Source organism: Trachymyrmex septentrionalis, unplaced genomic scaffold (genome assembly GCF_001594115.1).
Source record: "Trachymyrmex septentrionalis isolate Tsep2-gDNA-1 unplaced genomic scaffold, Tsep1.0 scaffold8, whole genome shotgun sequence".
Taxonomy (NCBI): domain Eukaryota; kingdom Metazoa; phylum Arthropoda; class Insecta; order Hymenoptera; family Formicidae; genus Trachymyrmex; species Trachymyrmex septentrionalis.
In genome coordinates this window covers 1,471,668-1,494,625 of record NW_017305987.1, presented here as the reverse complement: position 1 = coordinate 1,494,625, position 22,958 = coordinate 1,471,668, and the positions used below count along the sequence as shown (strand labels likewise).

General features: G+C 40.3%; 1 protein-coding gene across 6 annotated transcripts in view; it reads left to right on the top strand.

Annotated features, from left to right (window-relative positions):
• LOC108754480 (fasciclin-1) overlaps positions 1–22,958 on the top strand; it is a 377,227-nt gene that overhangs the window by 262,596 nt on the left and 91,673 nt on the right. For 4 of the 6 annotated variants that reach the window (XM_018496772.1, XM_018496776.1, XM_018496777.1 and 1 more), the window contains exons 8-9: positions 10,812–10,820; positions 21,831–21,836. The exons of 1 other annotated variant lie outside the window; for it this stretch is intronic. In XM_018496772.1, the coding sequence (XP_018352274.1) occupies positions 10,812–10,820; positions 21,831–21,836 (15 nt within the window). The remainder of the gene's footprint in view (positions 1–10,811; positions 10,821–21,830; positions 21,837–22,958) is intronic. One more of the 6 variants, XM_018496773.1, reaches the window with a different exon arrangement.

Genomic DNA, 22,958 nt, shown 5'->3' with positions numbered 1-22,958 from the left:
CCCCCCCCCCCGCTCCGGCCTCCTCCCCCAAACCTTCGTTCTACGTCCCAACTTGCATTGTTCACGTCAACCCCTCCGAAAGTTACACGCTCTTTCGCGCGTACGTATTTGTACATACACGTACACGCGAGATGATCGAAATACGCTGCACCGCGCTGTAACAAAGAGTTTATTTCTCCACGGTAGTCTGGAACATCGATTATCTATAGCAAATATTATAAATACACCAGACACCGGTTCATCTATACTTTCTCTTACATCGAGACTTTTTCTCGAGTGAAACGTCAAAGGAGTTCCGTGCTTGACAGCCTTTAATTATAAATTTATTTTTAGCCAGTTCTCACACGAACGTTCCCTTTCAGTATTTCCTATAAATAATGAACCTTGCCAGAGTTTACTGATACTCCTCGAGGCCCTGAAAAAGGAACTTCAAATTTACAGTCTGCAAATAACGGAACTACTTTATTAATATTGATACATCAAGCAGAATGAAGTATCGATCGTCTTGCACGTACATATCGAATTATCGAGTAATGATATTTGACACAGTACCAATCGTAAGGTATCTTTAAGATGCAAATTTTACAGGTCAGTCTGTATTAAAAAAGCGAATTGATTAATTAGTTATCGTAAGCTTCAATTTTTAAGAAAGTCGAAAAGAATTACGAGTATATCAATTGGTACGGGATTAACAAAAAAATACTCGACTCCGAAAAATGTAATCTTAAATGATAAATACAGCGAAAGCAAAACATTTCATTATCGTAGCAATTTGAATGATTAATTCGGCAGGAAAGCGGCTTTGCAACTGTTGTAAGATTTCTCAATATAATTAACACATTTAGATCCAGCAAGAAACTAAGCAAGAGTTACATGGAAAAAAAGATTTGTTGAAACAATAACTAAAAATTTGTTTGTGTTAAATTAGCAAAATTGTACAGTTGAATAAAATTAACGATTATGGATAAGCACATTTGTTGTAATGGAACAGCAAATCTGTTAATACAGCAAAGATAACTTTTTACACGAAAATCGAAATCCAATATATAGATCAACATTTTTAACAACACATCTCAATCATATACACAACATTTAAAAAATATTTTTTAAATATTTGTTTAATGTAAAAATATTAGATAAATATTTAAAAAATATGTTTTTTAAATATACTGTGTGGGGATTAAACTGATTGGAATGCTAACTATTGTAAAATGATGCATGCTTTTGCTACTATAACAAAGAAAACTTATTACATTAACAATTGTCATTGTAGCAAAGAATTAGCCGAATATTGATAATTGCTTACAAGCATAAGTTCTTTATTAAATCATAAGATCTTTTCAGTTATAGATCTTGAATTCGCCCGAACTATTTTTTTCCCGTGTAATCATTGAAGAATCTTACAACAAAGTCGCAAAGCTGCTTTTTCTGCTGAATGCAGCCAATGTTCGTCGAGAAGAAGCGCGAATTTTTCTATCGTATATTCCTAATCTTAGTTCAACGTTTCTTTTGGATGTGAGAAAGCAGTCGAAGATACTTCCTCACGGTGTCGTTTCCGCCGAATGTCTAACTATCGCGATAATACAAACGTTACCGACGTGATCGTTCCTCCGCGGTGACGCGAAAGTAAGAGAGTCATCGCTCCCAATGTTGCTCCGCGAAGTTCTCTTCTTCCACGCGGAAAAAGGAAAATCAGCGGAAGTCTCATGGAAAAAAGCGTCGCGGAAAGCGGCGGTGCCCGGCGAAGTTGATCGTTTATGAGCGCGTGCTGCACGGTCGCTTCGGCCGACAACTTTTTCCCCGTGTTAAATCTTTAAGCTCTCCCCCGCGTTTCACGAAAAAGGGAGACCATCCTCTTGGATGGCTGAGGAGGGAAAAACGCGCTGCGAGATGTCGGAAAGTTTCACGTTGTCGCGGTCGCCGTGGCTCTCCCTCGAGGACGAGACCGAAAGCTTTCGCTAGGCGAAGATACAACTTTAACCATTCGAACGCACGCTAAGCATCTCTCTCTCTCTCTCTCTCTCTCTCTCTCTCTCTCTCTCTCTCTCTCTTTTTCCAGCATACTTACGGAATACGTGGAAAAATGCGATCGGCACGTGGAATGATTATGGAAACTTTTGAATTCCTCGATCCTGCGAAATGTCTCTTCTTTAAAGACAAAAATTTCCGTGGTATTTATTATAAGTAGAAGTTATAAGACCGATAAAGACTAGAAATTTAACAAGAAAAAGAATTCTCTTCGCGGTTGAAGTGGATTTTAGTGCTTAAATATTTCAGTGAATTATATACGTATTTGATTCTGCAAATCGCGCGCCGAAATCTTTTCCGGTCTTGAATACATTATTCGCAAATTTATGATTCTCGTTACTATCTAGATTACTAACATTCTTACGAAGATGCTTCGTAGCGTAAAAAATTATTGCTTTTCAATTTAATAAAAAAAAAAAAGATCTCGGAGCACACTTTGACTAAATATAGGATTTCTCCTGCATGTTTAACTATCATTTTTATTAACCGTCATATCTAACTATATTAGACTTTATTAGACAGATTTTTATTGTATGCATTGGTTATTTACTGTCAACGCCGTTGGATTTAAATACTCTCGCGATAATTCCATAAGAAAATCGACCTCGTCGATGCGAGACGCCTCTGCGAGCTTTCAGCACGAAAACGTTCTCCAAGACTCTAAGATCACACGGAACTTCGACGTTACGAATAATTTCATTTCCTTGTGCAGCTAAACAAAGAGAATCACGTTGTAAACGCAGGCGGAAAGCTCGCTAAACACTTTGAGATTACCAGCACCGGTTCGAAGAGGAGAGCCTTTAAGGATTCGGCGCGGAACGGAATTCTCCTTTAAGAGAATGGGAACGATGCCGCGGAAAGCTCGCTAGCGTGGCGTTCGCGAGAGGCAGTCGGCGAAATTCCACAGGGGGTGAAGGAGCTTAGTAACTGTAATTCCTCGGGACGAGACACTAATCGGAAATTATGCAGAATAATTCCAGTCTCACGGCATCCGAGCCGCATTCGATCTGCGGCCGCCTGCCGATCGTTTACGGCCGTCTCCATCCCTCGAGCCGATCGCCTCTGCACCTTCTTCATCACGACCGTAATCTTCCAGCAGCGTTATCCAATCCCCTTCGTGTGCAGATGTAAAATGCTTCCGTCGAAAAATTGAAATGAAACGAGACGCCGAAATCGGTTTCGTTCGCAAAAGTGCCGTGCTCGATATGTACCATAGGTCGACAACCAACGTGCCGAAGTCGCATCTTCGTATATCCAGGATATCTGAATATCCGAATATTTCAGGCCGTAGTGCGAGAGAGAATCCGTCTACGATCTCCTTGGGACTATATCGAATTTATAGAGATCTGTCAACGAATGAAGGATTTAGACTTTGAGAAATTTTATAAATATTTAGAAGTCTCGTATTACGAATTTCTCACTTCCGAAATCGTATAAAATTTGGACGCTTCAAAGTTGGCAAATACAATAATAAATTTTTAAGGCTTGAGAAAATCAATGTGTTCGAAAATCTAAAAATTTCACAGATAATGTTAGTAATAGCTAGGAGTTTTATTAAAGAAAGAAAGAGAGAGAGAGAGAGAGAGAGAGAGAGAGAGAGAGTGAGATAAAAAATGTATTATTCTAAGGCAAGCACCCTAAAAACACACAGAATGAGTGAATAAAAACAATCAGGCGTGAAAATGCAAAATAAGGAAACTAATAAACAAATAGTGCAGGAATTTAGAAAAAAATATTGCACGAAGGTGAATAAAGTAAAATAGAATAAAATAAGCAGGGATGATGAACAAGCAAAAGAGAAACGAAAACAGCAAGTGACATGATAGAAAAGCAATGAGAGAGAGAGAGAGAGAGAGAGAGAGAGAGAGAGAGTTATTTAAATAACTATATAAGAACCAAATAAGAAACCAGGGAAAAATCACGTAGAAAATAATATAATCATTTCTCATATAGTCAATTACATTTTTACACACCAGAACGGAAGATTGATTATAACACTGATGAAGACTGTGAGTCGAAACGTTTACATTATATTTTCAACACATACATATTAAATAATTTATAATTCAAACCTTATTGTGTTCGTTTATTGGTCATTATTACGATATATTATATTATCTTGCGGTGCAAACATTCGAGTGATATTACGTCTATTTATTTAGAAAATAATCATTAATTTACAGATCCTCTTAATTTTTTTTCTCATTCGCTTCCTAACGAGGAAGTCATATAGCTACTCTCTCTCTCTACTCTCTTGTGACACGTCGTAGCGCACGTGCGCAATGCGCTTCCCTCGCAGCGTTAATTTGGCGGTTAAAGATTTCATCGTCGCGATGGAGTATGTGCGGGTGGTTTCATTATGGCCTTCCGGTACAACGAGCCACTTCAAAACGGCCTACTTGCTCGTTCACGACGAGACTCAGGTACCCGTACTTGCTCATTGAATTATTGCGCTCCCTTGGTTGCGCACACAGTTAGCGCATGGGATCAGTTTAGTTTGCAGCAAGCGAGTGTAACCATTGAGCAAAAGCTACGTGATAACGGGCTTCAACGTCGTCGTGGAGAAAGGGAGTGAGAATTAAGAATGAGGTAGATTCGATCCGTGCGTACCGAAAAAAAAGAACTTTTTATTGGGTAAAGAGAAACTTACCTCCCCCGTAAAATGTGCCGTGAAAAATTATTCTCTTAAAGCAGATTTAAGATAAACGTTCCAGTGACCGGACACTTACGCAAAATTTATTATTAATCTCAAATGCTTTTTTTTATTACTGTTATTACATATTATAATTTAATTGCATTTAAAGTAAATCGTCAAGTAAATTGTAATATCAATTATGCGTTTTAAAAAGCGCATTTGAGACTAATATTAACTTAAATATTAATTCGGATTGGAAGGTTTTTAATATAAATATTTGTATTTATTTGAATACTCAAGACTCCCTTAAGCAAGGAAAAATTATTCGAACCCACTTATAACAATTATTAATTAAAAGATTTAAATAAGTAATAGAATACGTCAGTGGCCGGACAAACGACACTAATTCAAATTGATCTTTATGATAAAAAGCATTTGAGACTAATATTAATTTAAATAAATAAAGTTTTGTATACTGTCCGAACGTAGGTACTGTCCGGTCCCCAGTGACATGTAAGGTTTTATTAATTAATAAATTTAGTTGTCTCTTGTCATTAAACATCTATTTATATTAATATTTCCCGTCAGCATACTAATTTTCTAATTACGTCTCAGTATCCAACCGACTGTCCGGCCACTTGTCCGGCACATTGACGCATTCTATTACTTGTTTAAATATTTTGATTGATAATTGTTATAAGTGGGTTTTAATAATTTTTCCTCACTTAAGGGAGTCTTGAATTTTCAAATGAATACAAATATGTATATTAAAAGCCTTCTAATATATTATAAATTGTATTATTTATAACAACCTACGCTTAAATGTCCGGCTACTCTGGGACATTTACCTTAGCGATTTAAAAAAAAACATAATGACATAAGTCAGCGCGTGAGAAGAATTTTATTACGACAAGTACTTAACACTCGAATTGAAAATCCGAAGGAGAAAAATGCAGTCTTGACGGACACAACTGGTGGATTTTTGCATATCTAAAAGAAATTGGAGATATCGCGAGGATACTCGCGAATGGTCACGTTCACAAATCCATCAATTTCCGGATCCTTCGTTCCTCGGCAACCGTCTCGAAATAATCAATATTCGTGCGAACATAATCCCGCCTGCATTTCGCACTCACGGAAATCTTCCGTTGCAACACAATCGCCAAGTCTATGTCGTGACACTCTAGCCGGTGGCGTTATCGATTCGTTATGTCGGGCATTGCGTTCCGTCAAGTGTCTCATTCCGGGGGGTGACACCCCGCCAGCTCGTCAAATTGTCATTGTCGCGAAAGTGGGTCGCGCAGCTGTCGGATTTCCCGGGCGCAAGATTCGCCGAGAAAGTCGCGGTTTCTTCGGTCCTGCGAATAATAAAGAATCAGAACAGGAAGACACGAATGTGCTCGGGATCTCGCGCAGCCGCTTCGGGTCACTCACCGCGGATGTATAAATTCACCGGGAGTCGCAGTCTCAGCACGATCGCGCGGAAAATTCGCTGAACGGACGTGTACTCGCCCGATAATCCTCCGTGCAATTTCATATCCTCCATCTGAGATCGAGTAACGCACGCGTGATAACGTGAAATTATTCCGGCTCTTTTGAATCGCGGGATTATTTCCCTAATCTCCGTGCGAGAGACGTGTACATATACATAATTTTCTACAAAAGAAAATTGCGAATTGTTTTGTGCTTCGCGCGCGGTAACGAAGGTGGCAAATAAACGGCACAACACACATTGAACATGAGATATTAAAATAATGATACAATAAAACGGGAACTAGTTTTATTTGCTGCATCCACTTGTCGAGATTGTAAAAACGCAGGCGGAATTATTCAAAGTTACTTTATGCGCGGTTTTTGTAAGTCCCGCGGAATGACCTTTTTCTAATCTCTTCGCGAGAAAGGAAGATAATTATATCTGTAATAAAATTGCGAACATTTATTCTTTTTCCGCGAGTAAAATATCGTGCCGTGGAACTAAGACTAATAAATGCAGGCATCAATGAGCAAGTTACGTAATGGATCGCATATTTCGTCAATGGCGATAAAAAGGAATTAATGCGCCCATAAAAGTGTGTGTGTGTGTGTGTGTGTGTGTGTGTGTGTGAGCGTGAGAGTAATAAAAAATCCAGGCAATACATCTCAGCGCGCGGCACGAGAGATTTTCGCGAATGAAGCGACGATCGTCGAAATGGGAGCGCAAAATGTTATCGATGAGAGGGAAAGTAATGGAAAATTGATCGGGTTTGATGACAGGTGTGAGCATAAACGATTCTCGCTCGGTTATTATTATTTGATTCGGTCATATCGCGGATTAAAATGCACGTGCCGTCGCATTAAGTGCCACGTATTTTTTTAAGCGTCTGTTTCCCGGCGCCACTGTTTCCCTTATACATTCGAGATTGCGTCCTGAATTTGTCATTCCGTTCCGACTAATGTCGACGACGTAGTGCGAAAAAAAAATTGAATAATCGACGCGGTAAAGGTTTTATCGTGTTACGCAAACTTTTTAGATAACCCGTTACTACGCGCAAACATGTAACAAAAAATCTGTTGACACAAAGTGAACAAAAATCATGTTACATCGCGGAAACGAAGAAAATATTGATTTCATGTGCAGTGGAGAATGTTTTACGTTTTTTTTCGCCCCCTTTCGGAAAAAAAATGGCAAAATATTTGTCTGAAATTTCAGAATGGTATTTTGACATGGTCAACAAGGGCCATCGATTCTACATACTTTTCGACGTAACCGTCTCCGATGAGAGACAAAAAAAAAATAACGTAAAAATCGCCGCGCGTTTGGTACAACAAGCGATCCTTTAACGTATTATTGTTTAACCCAACCACGCTCGAAATCGAATTACATCGGTCAAATGTATCGCGCACGTGCCTATATCGCGTGTCATTTCACAACAAGAGAGGAAATTAAAGCCAAACGATGGTAGCCGATTGATATGAGAAGCGAAAATCGACATTCGTGATTTGTCCGCTAATTGACTGCTCATTAGCGTAAAAAATAACGTACCGAAAATGAAGCGCGTGAAAATGCCTGCGGGAAGCGTCAAAAATTTTAGTATTAAAAACTGAAATGCTAGAAGTCAACGCAGAAATTGAAATTTTGATGGGTATTTTCTTTAGAACATTTTAACAAAAGTATCTGAACGTTTCGGCTCTAGTTTGAGTCTTCATCAGTTACACAATAAAAGAGTTATACTAATTTATTCGTAGAACACCTGCGTTATTTTACTTATGTCCGTTTCTACCAATGTAGATTAAGTTTATCTCAGTTTAACATATTTTTCATTGTTTTCTAATTCTTATAACTAGAAAACAAAAAGAAGAATTAGTTGAAATCGAGATTAAAATTAAACTACATTGACAAAAATAGTAAAATTAATTTTGTTTTACGTCACCGTAGTGGACCCGTGACAAGCTATTTTGAATTTTCACGTGAAAATTTTTATTCGACAAAAAAAACATTCTATCAGAAATTACGAATTACGAAGTGATAAAAATCTCTCTCTTATCAAAGGATCGTCTTAATTTTTTTGTCGAAGAACAATAAGAGATCCGACAAGACACGTGCATCTTCAGTGCTTTAACACTCAAATTTGTGGAAACCTTTACTCACTTCTGCATTACCAGCCTCCAGTGGATTTAAACACTGTGCAGAGGAATCACTGAGTAGCAACGCATCTCCGAGAACCTTCTCGCATTTCAAATGGGATAACGCCAACGTCGCCGTGGCGCGTTTCACGCGTAATTCCCTTGAAAAGTTAAACCAGGACATATCCTGTGTGTGCATATTATATGCGATGTACGGGTGCATCTGACACGCGAGATGCGCGCAGCCCGAGAACGTGTCTACGCGCGGCTATGACAATCGCGGCGCAGCCGGCCGACCGAGTTGACATTTTCGCGTTTTCCGGGTCCTCGTGTCGTAATTAATTATCGGTTCGTCGCGACCAAAATAGACAGCCGCTCACTCGAGCGGAATTTCGCGTGCCGACCGATATGACGGCCGGTGCGAATTCTGTCTTCGGCAGAAATTAGAAATCGACGTGTAATTCCGCGCCGTCGACGTCAGCCGGGGTCGACCCGTTCCCGAATGCGTTTTAAACGTTTCGTATCCATCTGCATTAATATATAATTAGGAAAAAGCTTTTAATGGATAGATGGGTATCCTACGTATAATTATTTAAAAAATTGTTTTCTGTAAAAAAAAAGATTAGAAATATTGCCTAAAAATCTTAAATTTCACTTTTACAATCCGACTAATTGATAAGGATACAAACAATATCGATTTAACTCTGGATAGATTATTAAGAAATATAATTAGAAAATAAAATTTTTTTTAGATGAACGTCCCATCTACTTATTGAAAGGTTAAATAAAATTTAGGCCGGTAAAAGAACAATTTTGTTACGGTAAAATTTTAGTAAATATTATATAGATTTATAAAATAATTTTGTCGAACTAATTTTGTTCAAAAATAATTATGTAGGAAACTCAAACATGATGAGATACTGTGAAAAATTTTGAGTAATCAGTTTAAATATCGTACATAATTATCTTGATAGTCCAATAAAATTTATTTTTAGATCTGCATTTAGTTAAATTTTTGAATACTTCAACAAAATCTTTTTCTTTTCATGTAAATAAGAATCGACTATGAATACCGACTTTATAGAAGTGATGAGAATTTTTCGGAATTACTTGAAGTTCAAGCAATCGCGTACACGATACTTATTCCTTCGGCAATGAAACAAGACACCGTCATTTGCCTACTCATATTCAATATATAAACCTCGTCTGTATTTTATTATCACTGCAGCAGACTGCGCAACTTGCGATATGATTTTATGAGAGTCGTAAAACATCTGAAGATACATCTTGCGATTGGTACTCAAACATCTGCAGAGATCGCACCTTACAGTATATACTACCATCGATACTGCTCTCCTTATACTCATATTTCGCACTCCACATATTACGCGATTGCATCCGTTTTTTTTTTTTTTTTACGATGTCAAAATCAATTTAATCGATATAATAACAGGACTTAAAATTTTTGTATTATGTAGAGAGACTATGCTCGACACACTCTTTTTCTTTTTGCGTCTTTTGTCGAGCCAGCAGCTGAATTGCAGGAATCTCTCGCGCAAACTGTGGAAATATGCGACGGTGTATCGTACCGGCGTAATTAACCCCTGACAATCGCTAATTAGTGACGAGTTTATCGTGTTCGTGTTTCGGCTGAATCGTATGACGTAATCGTTACCGAGTAATACGGTAACGACAATGTCTGACGACCTAGTCGCGCGCGTTTATCCGAAATTACGCCGGTACTTGCGGCCGTGTAACTGAGAGAAATTGTGTGGTAAATATTTGCGCGCCGTATATGTGGGAAACGCGTTGCGAGTTAATTGGCTACCAGTCCGTTTAATAATAAGTTAACATCGGCGCATCACTCGCCGCAGTGCTAACAATAGAATTCATCTGTTCGAACCGACGAATCTTCGATTATCAGTAATAATCACGTTACGTCGCAATTCAATTAATTGAGCAATTTGACAAATTTGAATTCTTCCACATCTCGAAATTTTCCTGTCGAATTTCATCTTGGCCGTTACATCAGGAATGAAATCAACGCGCTTCGCCGCGAGAAAATTTCTCTCGGTTACAAAGCCTGATACTTTTGTATATAGAACGACTTACATTTCCTTCTAATTTACAGGATGATTACGAAAGGTTGCATAATTTCATTGAAACATTAACACATCGGCCGCTCGTTGAATGCGGTTGAATGTTGGAGCATTAGAGCGTTGGAACTCGTATTTTTTCGAGTAGACTTAATCCATTATGCGACATTCGTGTCATCCTGTAACATAAGTTCTTCCAGCACCCGGTAGCACACGTTGGATCCATCGATCAACCAGAAAGACACGATAAGACTCTATTCACCCTCGCCCCCCCCCACCCCCACCCCCCGCGTTCCAGCTCTCTCACAACTAGCCCACCCTCTCGGCAGGAAATGACATGCTTACAGTGTCTCTTACAGCGAACGACCTAATTACAAGTTTACCTTTTTCTGTTTTCTGTTCGCTTCTTATGTTATGGACCGACCCTGGTTTCCGGTTTCTCTGTGCAGTCCTTCAAGGTAATTCGCCACCGCCTTTTTCTCTAGACTCTCTATTACCGCCTTTATCTCTCTTTCTACCGCTCTGAAACATTCATTCGGATCGCCGTCACATCAATGTGTCACCATAATTGTACAGAATGTCTCTCGAAAGTAACCGTGTTGGCTCGCGGATTCATGATCGTAATAAATCTTCCGTGCATCCGCGCATCAAAGAGCACTCTCTCTGACTCTCTTTTTAAAATCTCCATACGAAGAGAATGCATTTTACATACTTTTTGAAAAAAAAAACATTCTGTATGTTATTAATTGAAATGTGGATGAATGCGGATAAAGGTGAAGTAAAAAGATACGAATTTCAAGTCTTTTTATATTCGTTACTTTGTGGTGATACATACATATACACATTACATACATCATCCACACGTTCACACACAATTCATCATTTTCGATCTCTTCATTTTTCGCAATACATTCTATTTCTATTCTCTGCTTTCCTTCCATCATCCTTTTTGTTGTCTGTCTCTTTTGATATTTCTCTCTCTCTCTCTCTCTCTCTCTCTCTCTCTTTCTGTCTCTCTCCATGAGCATTTCATGAGTCTCTTTGATAGTTTCATTTTTTCATATGCCTCTGCGCCGCCATATCTTCTCGCTCATTGTCGTTATCTTCATTGCGTGCCGATGTCTGATCTTATTCGCGCGAAACGTCTTTTTTTAGGCTTGATGGAAGGCAACGAAGGAAGTGTTTACTCGCAAAGAAGTGGAGAACGCTGCTCCCGGAGCTTCGGATGCTCCTATTTTAGCTCGCGTCGATATACGAAAAGCCATACTCATCCCTCGGAGGAGGGAAGATGACGCTGAGCTTTTTGCCGCGCGCGTATCTCGCGGGGAAAAAAGGGGCAATATATACACCTTCACGTTCCATCGATCCGCGTTTCGCGTCGCAACGTCGTCCATAAACACAGACATTGGCGCGCATTACACGACGTAGTCGCCAAGCTACTGCAAACTGCAAACCACCGTGAGAGCTTTAATGCGCGCCTTTTCCGCGCCCGTCGTGCACCGTACGCGCAAGTAGAGCAGCACGAGCGAGGCGGGCGCGTGCAAGTGCCCGTGCACGCTAAATGCACGCGCTAAAGCTCTATGTACCAAAGTAGAGCATAGATCCTTCATTTTCGATCTACCAACTATAGGGTAACTCCGGCGCAAATACTGGGATTTACCGCCGCAGAAGTCAGAAAAAAATTGGTGTGGGGGTAATTTTCCCGCGATTACTCTATTACACGCCTTTATATTAGTATAGCGATTTACGATTTTAGCTTCTTACTGTTGATATTAATGAGATTATTATGTGAGTTCAATCGATTTGTCACTGTGTAGCACCATATCGTAAATATTATAATCTACATAAAATAATTACTGTAGGACGTGCAAAAAACTTAGTGGTTATTTCGTGATACGTGAGTGTAGTGTGAGAATAGTAAAGCATGTTGTTTGAAATACAAGTACTTTGCTCTTGTATTCTTTGTTTTAATTTGTCGTCTTGTATATCTCATCTGTTTGGGATATATTTTTGGCATTTTCAGCGGGCGGGATTTATGCCCGAAGCATACAAAGTGCGCAGATTGAATTCAGTGCACTAAATGTAATAAACGCATTACGTGAAATATGTACCTGTCATAACATTTTATAATACGTGTGGAAAAAGATTGTAATTATTATTTATTACTTCATATACATATTTATCATTCTTATTCCTTAATAAAATTATATAAACGCATTTATAAGTTATTGTGTCGTTTTACGTCTTATTTGTATACATTGTTTGCAAATTTTTCATGAGTCGCCTCCCCCTATGAGTAGCCATATATCCCACCCCTATAGGATATACGGCAAAACGGCGAGGGTTTAAAAAAGTCCATTTTTTAATAACGAAATATAAATAATTCGGATTTCTAATATTTTTTTCATAATACTATATAATAGATGGTGCAAAGTTTTTCACTGATACAGTTCGTTTACTTTAAACACAGTAAATGATACTTAATGAATTAAGTTTTTGATAGGTGCGGCGTATATACCGGAGTTACTCTACCCAATATCGAATAATATTAAGCGCTTATCGGACTACAGACGACTAAATCGAAATGGCGGTCGAAATAGTCAATAGGAAGGTTATCGGGCATTTTCAGCACGGGTAAAAGGAACGCGCTACTTTGGTAATATGAAGCTTTAGCACGCGCGTGTGCGTAGCAATGGACGAGCACGCGAACTCGGAAGAAAGAAAAGAGAAGAAATCGCGCGATGCGCGCGCCCGCACTTCACGCGCACACTCGCGAGCGTAGAACGGCCGCTGACTTTGCATTTTGTAGTCGGTGTTTTTTATGCGTCCTATTGCCTCTCTTTTTCAGCACCCTTTCCACCCTTCCGCTCACCCTCGACCCACATACACACCTTCGCCCTACCTCACGCTTGACGCGCTCGGTATATAAAAAAAAAAAGAAAAAAAAAAAAGGAAAAAACCGTGTATTTTTTACCCTCCTTTTTTTGCACGACACCGCTGTACGCCACCCGGCGCGATTTTTGAGGCCCTTTTCCACGGGACTGTTTACCTGCCGCTATTTACGATGCAAATCAAAGCGGGCCTCTTTCTTCTCCCTCTTTTTTATAGCGCAAAACAGCCGTCGGTCGGTTAACGATTCAGGAAATCGGGTCGTTGAACTCTTGGCTTCTGTGCATTCTAATGAGGCTCTTGTCAGAAGCTTCTTCAGGAAAATTTACTGCTGGAGGAGCAAAGTTTTTTTTAGCAGAAACGTTAAGATTTTGATAGACATTCGTATATGAATATTTATTGATCACTAATTTTCTTTTAAATTTGTAATTGATCTTGGAATCTCTAGAAGTAAAGATTCGATTAAAATCGGAATTCTAAAATAAAATATCTCAAGGGGATGAAATAATTGCGAAAGATTATTTTTTCAAATCAGCTTTCTCCCCACAATTCCACATTATCAAATCTTTCGATTTTTACATGTACGCTTCTTAGAAATTTTCACAGAATTTTTCAGAATTCATTTCCTTCGACGCGTAAATCTGAGCGAATAAAATTACAAGTTAATATAAAGGCAAGAAACTTTTATCACCTTTTGTCATAATCAACTCCAAAATATTTCATTAAAAATATAATTTCAATTTATATAATAGATTATAGACACTTCATTATTAACGGATTTTTCTGAGGGTTCTTTGTCCGAAAACGAGAGACTTCGATTTTGTCGATGAGCCAAGATTCGAATTTGACCGACTTCGCAATGCGGCAATGCTGAAATTACGCGCGGACAATGTTCAATCGTGACCTTTTTACGTGCAGCTTGGTGGACTAATAACTTGGGTTAATACTCGCGTGCTGCGGGTCACTCGTGTACCAGTTTCAGAACGTGAGCAAAATGCGAAAGTAATGAGTACGAGAACGATGATGACGCAACGCGATTTTGATGGGCATTTCTCAACGATCTTTAATTGAAACAAAACACACATTTACGTGTGTTATTGTTTATTAGACAAAAAAATGCTGAATAGATTGCCCTTAGAATCACAAATGCAAAAAGCAGAAAAGTAATAGCTATTTTAAAAAAGTAATAACTATTTCGAATAAAAAGCAGAAAAGTAATAACTATTTCGAACTATTTCGTTATTAACAAGGTTCGATGAATTAATTGAAGGTTTAAAAATTACGTTTAAATTTTAATCTGTGAATCATTGCAATTATTTTGATAGAAATTCAATCTCACTCTGAAAAATGCTAAATTTTAATAAATGCTCGTTTGAATATTTATAAGTAAATATTTACTAAAAATGTACACAAATTTGATACAAGAGCCAAATTAATTTGACTTAACTATCATCTCTTTATTGAACAAGTATTTATTTACTATAAATAAATGTTTGCTTAATATTATTGAAAAATATATACATATTATATATTAAGATTCATAAATTTTTTTTCAGTGTGACATATTTGCTGTCGAGAAACAGCAAGCAAATGTATTTAATAAAATTTTCATTATGCAGATATCGATCGCACGTTCATTAATTTGTAATAAAAAAAAAAATAATACGCTACTTTATACAACATTCCATATCAATTATGATGGCCGTTCTATTTTTAATAATCTAACATTTTTGTTACAACGCAAAGTACGAACACATCGGATAACGCGTTCGAGATTATAATTAAACTATAAATAGTTTATCTCTCGTAGAGAAAAATTTTTCTGTCCGATGCATACAACTAACTGATAAAAGCGGACATTATGGACGTTGCATTATACTATCGATCGCGGTAATACTCTCCCGGTTGATCACCCCGAAATTTACTGAACCAGCCCTTAACCGATCCTCGACCAAAGATCCAAAGGGGAGAAAATCGCTCCCCGCACTTGATTGCACTCGCACGCTGCGAGCCTCGCAGAGACAATGTCCAATTTATTGTTAGTCTCGTCGTAGAAACGCATGCCTGATAGTCTGTTATGTGTATGCGTTAACGAGGACATAGTCTGGATGCATAAAATACATATACAGACACACACACGCGTACATACACGGATATGCGTCCACGACACTTGCATGTCAATAATTCTCGTCGATAGAGTCTCAATCTTTTATTGTATAGTCGTAGGAAGAAAAAAAAAAAAGAACGGACTTTATGGCCGTGTCACACTAGCGATTGGAGATTGAATCTGCGTCTCTTGACCAATCAGGAAGAAGCTGCTGTCCAACAGTTCCTTTTTGATTGGTCAAGAAATACAGACGCAATCCAGATCGAAAGTTATCCTCGTATATTGCGATTTTCTTAATATTTTAGCCATTATTTGGATATTTCTTTATATTTTCCTCTGAAAAAATCTTCGAAAAAAAAAAAAAAAAAAAAAAAAAAAACTTGTATCCCGAAAAAATTCCTTGGTGAAAAAATTCTCGAAATTTCGAAAAATCCCGCAACCTGGCAACAATGACGTAATCGCTAGTGCGATACGAACGTTAAAGATAAAATTGTTGATTTAGATGGAGCTTTACTCTCGAACGCTTCGCTGAGCGGATTCGCAGCATCCAAGATTCTCGCTCAGCGACCGCGGACACTCCCGCATTCGCGTGTTTCAAGATTTCTAAAGTTTCCCTTGTTTCGGAGTTGAGTGATTGTCTGCCACCCGAAACACGGATCCTTCTGGATTCATTACTCAGCGCGGTCGTTCGCTATTTACAATCCTAAGGAAAGGAAGCCCGAGTTCCGACGCGCCGCGCGGAGAAGAAACGGGAAGTCTCGGGGAAATGAAATATGCCGCGACTGAAAAAGTCCGCGAAAAGCTCGCTCACCCCTTTCTTCCCGTCTTTCTTTCGCGCGCTTTCATTCGCTGCGGAAGACGAAGACGAGAACTCGCTCGCTCGCTCGCTCGCTCGCGCCAAACAAGCGCCGTAAATTTCAGCGTCCTGCCTCGGGAGAATCGTACCTCATCGAGAGAGGGAATGCTGCTGCAAGCGCATGCAAGCGCCCCTGCCTTCTTGCAGCCGCGTGTCGACAGTGGCTTTATCTCGAAAGAAAGGCGTCCCGGCCGAAGAAAGTTCGCGAGGAGTTCCGGGGACGTTTTTCTCTCCGCCTTTTTTCCGTGACGGAAGCGGAATCGCGATGATATCTGCCGGAACTTTTTAAACATCGCAGACAATAGTTCACGCGATTATTCGTGTTTCAATACGCGACCGAGTTCCCCATATAAAATGTAAGAAAGTCACGCGGCAAGCTTGTATTAACCTCATCGTCGGACGAGGACTGGATATTTTATTTTTGTCATTATTCTGATTCGACGAGAGCGAGGGAGAAAGGCGTCAGGGATTCTCTCGCGGTGATTTTGACCAAAATTGAAATTTGTACGAATGGCAGTGCAAACGCGCAATTAAATCTGGACGCCTGTTAAACAGAATAACGCGTTTTGGTGACGTAAACGTTTGACAATCGGTTGTGTCATTAATAACTTTATTCACGATCAATCACATGGCCAATCTAGAGCTCGCGGTCGTTTTTATCGTAAATGCATGTTTCCCATGTCGCTCGGAACAATGTACACCGACACTAATGACGCGTTAATAATCTGGAAAACGCAAGCGCTGACATAAACGCATCCACGAGCTTTAAAAGGCTATTTTTATCCTACGGAAAGCCGACAAGGCGTGACGCATTACTCACTTCCGATATTAAAACGCCATATAAATCGCTAAATCCTCGTTTTATCGGACGTCCAACTATTTCTTCATTATCTAACAGCTTTTCATTTTTCCTGCCTTAAATATCACGTCATAGACTTGAATGCACCGCGGATGTTAATGAATTAATTAATAGAAATAAATCTAGTTTTTTTTTCGGTCAAGGCAACTCTTAGTGGCCATATAATACTAATAATACTAAATGGAAATTTTTTTGCAAATGTATTAAATGTACATTTCCTCTGGAAAAACTATCTCGTAGTTTACACATCGTTATTTCTTTCGAGATTATTTTCTCGACGGTAAAATAGTTTATACGAGTCGCGTGAGTTTCGATTAGTTCGAAGACCCTTCGATCTGAGAGATGCACCTTTTGAGATAAGTCAAATATAGAAATTCTTTTTTACCTCAAACTTTTCGTTTGCGATAAAAGCGCAAAGTTCCTGGGAGAATCGCGACGCGCGGGAGGACGCAGAACGTCGTAAAACGCGTCCCGACGCCGCTCGCGAGTAGCGGCGACGTTGCCCACGTTGCAGATGCAATTTCAGTGTATTCCACGGACGTAACTGGGGACTATCAAACTATAATACAGTCATTCGGCTGACTAGTAGAGAGTTACGCGGTCGGCAAAGAACCGCGCGTTTTGTGGGCGGCTTTTACGAGACTCTTAAAAGTGGAACTTAAACGCTCGTCCGTTATACCTTTACCGCGACTACAAATGCGGCGCGTAAATTTTCGGTCTGACGTTACGGCGCGGTGCGTTACGACGTTACGACGTTACTCTGACGGTTTGACAAGAGACGTCGCGAGCGAGCGAGCGAGCGAGCGATTAGATCCCGCAAATCGATGTAACCGCCAAACCGCTACTGACCTCGAGCGTGTCTAATAATGTACGAAGGCTACCGTGATATATCGAGTTCGGATTTCTAACGCGAGATCGAGTGGGATTTAGGGAGGATCTTCTCCGTCCGACGTTGCGGCGACGATAAAGGATTTACGAGTGGAATTTCGTTCCCCGCGGTTGTAATGGCTTTCCTGATGAAGATTGAATTCGACCCTCCCGGCGCTTTTCGGATCTCTGAACGCCTCCAGGCTTCTCTTTCCTCTCCTTTTTTTTTTCTTTTTTTTTGCAATCGATAAGATCGTGAAGATTATCGTTTATAGACGCCTCTTTATTTGTGTAGACAAACGAGTGAATTTTTCGGAACTGGCGTGCTAAAGTTAAATGGAGGTTAAAGGGGAACAACGCGAGTGCTCAGAAGCTGAACGGGATGTATAGTCATTCTTTGTTCTGACTGATGACTAGGAAACAGCGCTCGTACGAATTGCTAGCTACTGCCTGGGGAATGCACCGTCCTTATCTTCCAAGGAAGATTAATGTAGCGAGCACGCGAACGCACTCGAGACCCGATCGCATGCATTACTACGCATAGTCATTACATGCTTGTGTAAAGCTGTAATATCTCTCCACGTGACGTGCTCGCGACTAGCCGTGTAATATTTGTTTCGCTGAAAAAGACCATTATTTGATTGCGTTCAGCAGAAAAAATGACTTTGCAACTGTTGTAACACAAAACTAGAAATCACGGAAATGTCAGGGAAATTAAAAAACGGTCAGAGAGAAATCAGGGAATAGTCAGGAAATTTCGCAAAATTTTCTGGACAATTAAAATTCTCGGCTTTAAAGAAATTTCGTACGTCATACCTCTATGTAGTTTTGGAATACTGTCAACGCAACAATTAAATGCAAGCGATATCAACGACATTAATACGAGTAGTAATTGACATTGCTATTTTAAATTGCTTTCTCAACGAAATTTTATAACGATTTTCAAATCAGCAGGAAAAAAATACAACAAATTTCGAAATATTGTTAACAGCCAGGGGAACTCATGAAATTTTGTCTGGAAATCAGGAAAAGTTATGGAGCTTCATGATGAGGAATTTGCAAACAACAATATTGCTGCAAATTCCGTGTTGTATGGGAAGATTCTGCAATTTTTTAACTTACCAATAATTATATCATTAAAATGATAAAAAATTAACTTTTTCATCGCCTCCTTTATTTTTATAATAATTCATTTGCTGTTCCTTCGAACAAGAAACATCGGTATTTCTAATGTTAATAGATTGATTGTGTTTAAATCCAGTGAGGAATTAAGAACGATGATCAATCACAAAGAATCTTACAACAGTTGCAAACCATTTTCCGTTCAACGGAGTCGTTCTTTAACGTTGCTGTGCTTTGTAAATAGCCGCAAATTTTCAGAGAGTCACAGCGAGATATCGAAGCGTTTTTGCGACGCGAGATGCAAACACATCTCGGGCCCTCATAGTTCGCTCCGTCGAGAACGTTTTTCGCGCAACGCTCTCTCGTCGCCTGAGAAGTTGATGCTTCGGGTGCGCCGTAAAAAAAAATTTCATTTCCAAAGTGTATCATCCGACACTATCGCGTGCATTGCTCGTGCAACGCTAAGAGCAGTTTTACAGTTACGGCGGATGCAACACGCGCTTTACGACGGGACGCGGTCGGGGTGAAATCTTCCTTGTGAAAGATCAGTGTTTAAGCGACAGTACGCACTGCACGTTGCACTGCTATTTGTTAATCCTGTGCTGATTGTTAGCCCTATGAATGCCGCATGCCGTCGAGGACGAGAGCACCGATGTACGCGACGTATACACACGTCGAAGTTCAAGTTTCGCATCATCTTCCTGTTCGGAAGTTCCACCCAAAGATTTATCGTCGCGAGAGACGAAAAGGGAAGAACGTAAAAATTCCAGAGTTACGACGAAACAAGTAGGATAGGCCCAATTTAAGTAAATCCGTTCACGGCGAGATTTCCAAAATGCCAGAGTTTCAGCGATCTAAGGATTCTGTTGAGGACCCAAGAAACGCAAGAGTCTTCAAGAAGTTTCAAAAAAAAAAGCTCAGCATCCGCGGAGATACAAAGCTTCAGGAGGGTAGGGAAGAAGATCGGGGATCTTTCACTGTTATTTATAGACAGATTACTTCGCTTCGCTTACTTCGTCGCATGCGATACCGAAGATTTATAAGCGAAGCGGGGCGAAACCTTCTTCGGCGTGTGTGTGTGTGTGTGTGTGTGTGTGCGTGTGCGTGTGCGCGCGTAAAGGTAATATGACTTGGGGAAGCCGCGTTTCCCATGATTCTCACAGATCATGATACGGCCCTCGTGACATTCACATAACGGCATAGCCACGATCTCACGTGACATATTTTATCAGTGCATTCGATCATAAACGCGCGCGCTCTCTCTCTCTCTCTCTCACTCTCACTCTCTCTCTCTCTCTCTTACCATTCATCTCCCCCTTTTTGAATCATCTCATCACGCCTAATCTATCCGCTATATCCGTTGTTATCAGGATGCCCCGCGAGAGATGCCGTATCGGCCGTAGGAGTTATTATCTTCCAAGCGACTTTCAGTCGATTTTTCTTTGGCGAACGCATAATCTCGGACTTAATTCCCGAGCCCTTCGAGAAAATGAAAATGAAAGAGCGCCTCGCGCGGTAAGCGCGCTTGAATTAAATTCCTGCGAAAGAAAAGTCGACGCTAAATTCCTTGAGAAAACAACCTCCCGCCGCTCGTATACGTCTCTCTTAAGGGCACCCGCAATTACAGTTAATGCATAGTCTAACTAAGGAGTTAAATAACAGATCTCGGGATTTTTCGGAGGATCCGGTGCGTCAACGGGATATTCTTGCCGTCCCCGAATCATCGGATTCGCCCTAATAATCCCGAACGATCGACTGGTTTACGAAAATATCGGTCGGATAGTTACAGCCCCCCCCCCCTCCGCCTCTCTTTCCGTGTATCCGGCCGAAAGAGAACGTTAATTTGCGGTCCCGATAGAAATCCTCGGGGGCTCCATAGATCACAATTAGCCTCCCGCGAGTCGGTAGACGATACGAAATTTTCCGCGGCGCGAAATGCGAAGCTCGCGGCGTCGTCGTCTTTGCCATTACTCACGATGATATCGTGAGCGGCGTAGCGATACCGTCGTTTTCATGCGAAATGACGTTTATCGTAATTGCACGTCCGGGCGCATTGAGCGCAGTAAATTTCCGCGGCGCGTCCCCCTATTAATTACCTCCTGATAATCTCGACTTGTAATTTACAATACGCCGGAGGACCCTCCATCGAAAAATCGCGCCGTCGCGTTCACGACGAGCGCGACGGGACAATTCGACCGCGGAATGAATCGTCCGATTAATCGCAGTTGCAAATGACTGATCGCCGTGATCAGTGACTAATTAAACCTGCACGGCTCGCCGCTGTAACGAGCGAAATAATTCGTTTTCTACGGTCGCTCGATCAATTTACAAGCGAGATATTAATTCCCGAATGTCGACGACGGTTAAAAAAGAAAGGAAAAAAAAAAGAAAAAAAAGAAAGAAAGGAAGGAAGGAAGAAAAAAATAACGATAACGCGATCAATCTTCCGTTGACGTGAGGAAGAGCGCGTACCCCTCGAAAAACGGTTTCAACATCGTCCGAAGAAACGAGCGAGGGATCAATTTTTCCTCCGGAAAGGAGTCGCGTGCTCCAAGATAAAAAGAGAGTCTCTCGCGCGCGATTCCTCCCCCCCCCCCCACGCCCCGCTCTCTGTGTATCGTCGAACGATTTTCTTTCAATTTTGTATTTATTTATTTATTTTTTTTTCTTAATCAATTGTGTACATGTGTTTACTACCTTTATATTGACTCAATGATGTTATTCTGTGGTGCTTTGCATGTCTCTATTGGACTCTGCATGTCGTATAGGGCATCGTAAGTACTTACTAAATGAACTCGTCATGAGACCTACGAATACACACGACACATTTTCAGACTCCAATCTCGTCGCCAGCGGAGACGGGCGGATTCGCGAATCCATCGATCTCTGAACGCGCGCGCGGGTTCCTCGGAGCTTCGAATCCACACGAATGCCGAGTGCACCTCGGGATCCCTGGATTCGCGGATCGTTCGATCCCTGGATGTTCGGACTTCTCCAAGCCGGAAGATCCCCGAAACTTCGAATCCTCGGATTTCGGGAAACGCTGGGTCTCTCGGTCCTTGGATTCGGACGATCGGGATCGAGAATCCTTGGGTTCTGATCATTCAGGAATAACCGGAAGGACCGTTTGATCCTTGAATACTTAGATCCTTATACACAAGTAGTAGAATCTACGACTGAATCTACGCCATTTATATGAAAATGCGATCGAGGAATCTCGTTCCGCTCGATCCGTTCTTTATAGAAAGAAAAATTCAATATAATGAAGATGGGAATAAAAATGGATGGGGGAATAAAACAATGGGGAGAAAAAAAGCGACAAAATATAGCTTTTTGCGTTAAATCAAAATAGAGGTACAAATAAATTCGCCAGTAAAAGGTAGCTTGATAATTACAAGTTTTTAAGATCCTAACATTTTTTTCTCTCTAATTATAATTTACTCGATTCACGAAGCTAACGAACGTTCGAAATTTTTTTAAATAATTAAGTATCTGTAAGGAAATCTCAGAATCACCGACAATCTCGAGCTACGTGCTACTCGAGACGGTGCTATTCCGAGATGTATTTTTGCTCCAGAATGAAAAGTTCGCCGACACGTATACAACTTCACGGCTCGATGCTCTGAATACAAAAGAACGGAGTTAGCGAGACGAAAAAAATAGAGGAACGAGCCTTCGCCGATCGATACGATTTCAAGTTACGGAAAAAGAATTCTCTTCCGCCGCACGGGCGAGCCCTGTCACATTCTCGCCCTGTGTTTTTATTAATTTTATTCCTGGCATAGGAAACCTTAGCAGAGAGTAGCCATGTATCGTTATTAAACTTGCCCTTGTCGTTCGTTCGGATAGATAACTCGGCTAACGACCGCCGATCAACTTCTATTACGATTTTGCCC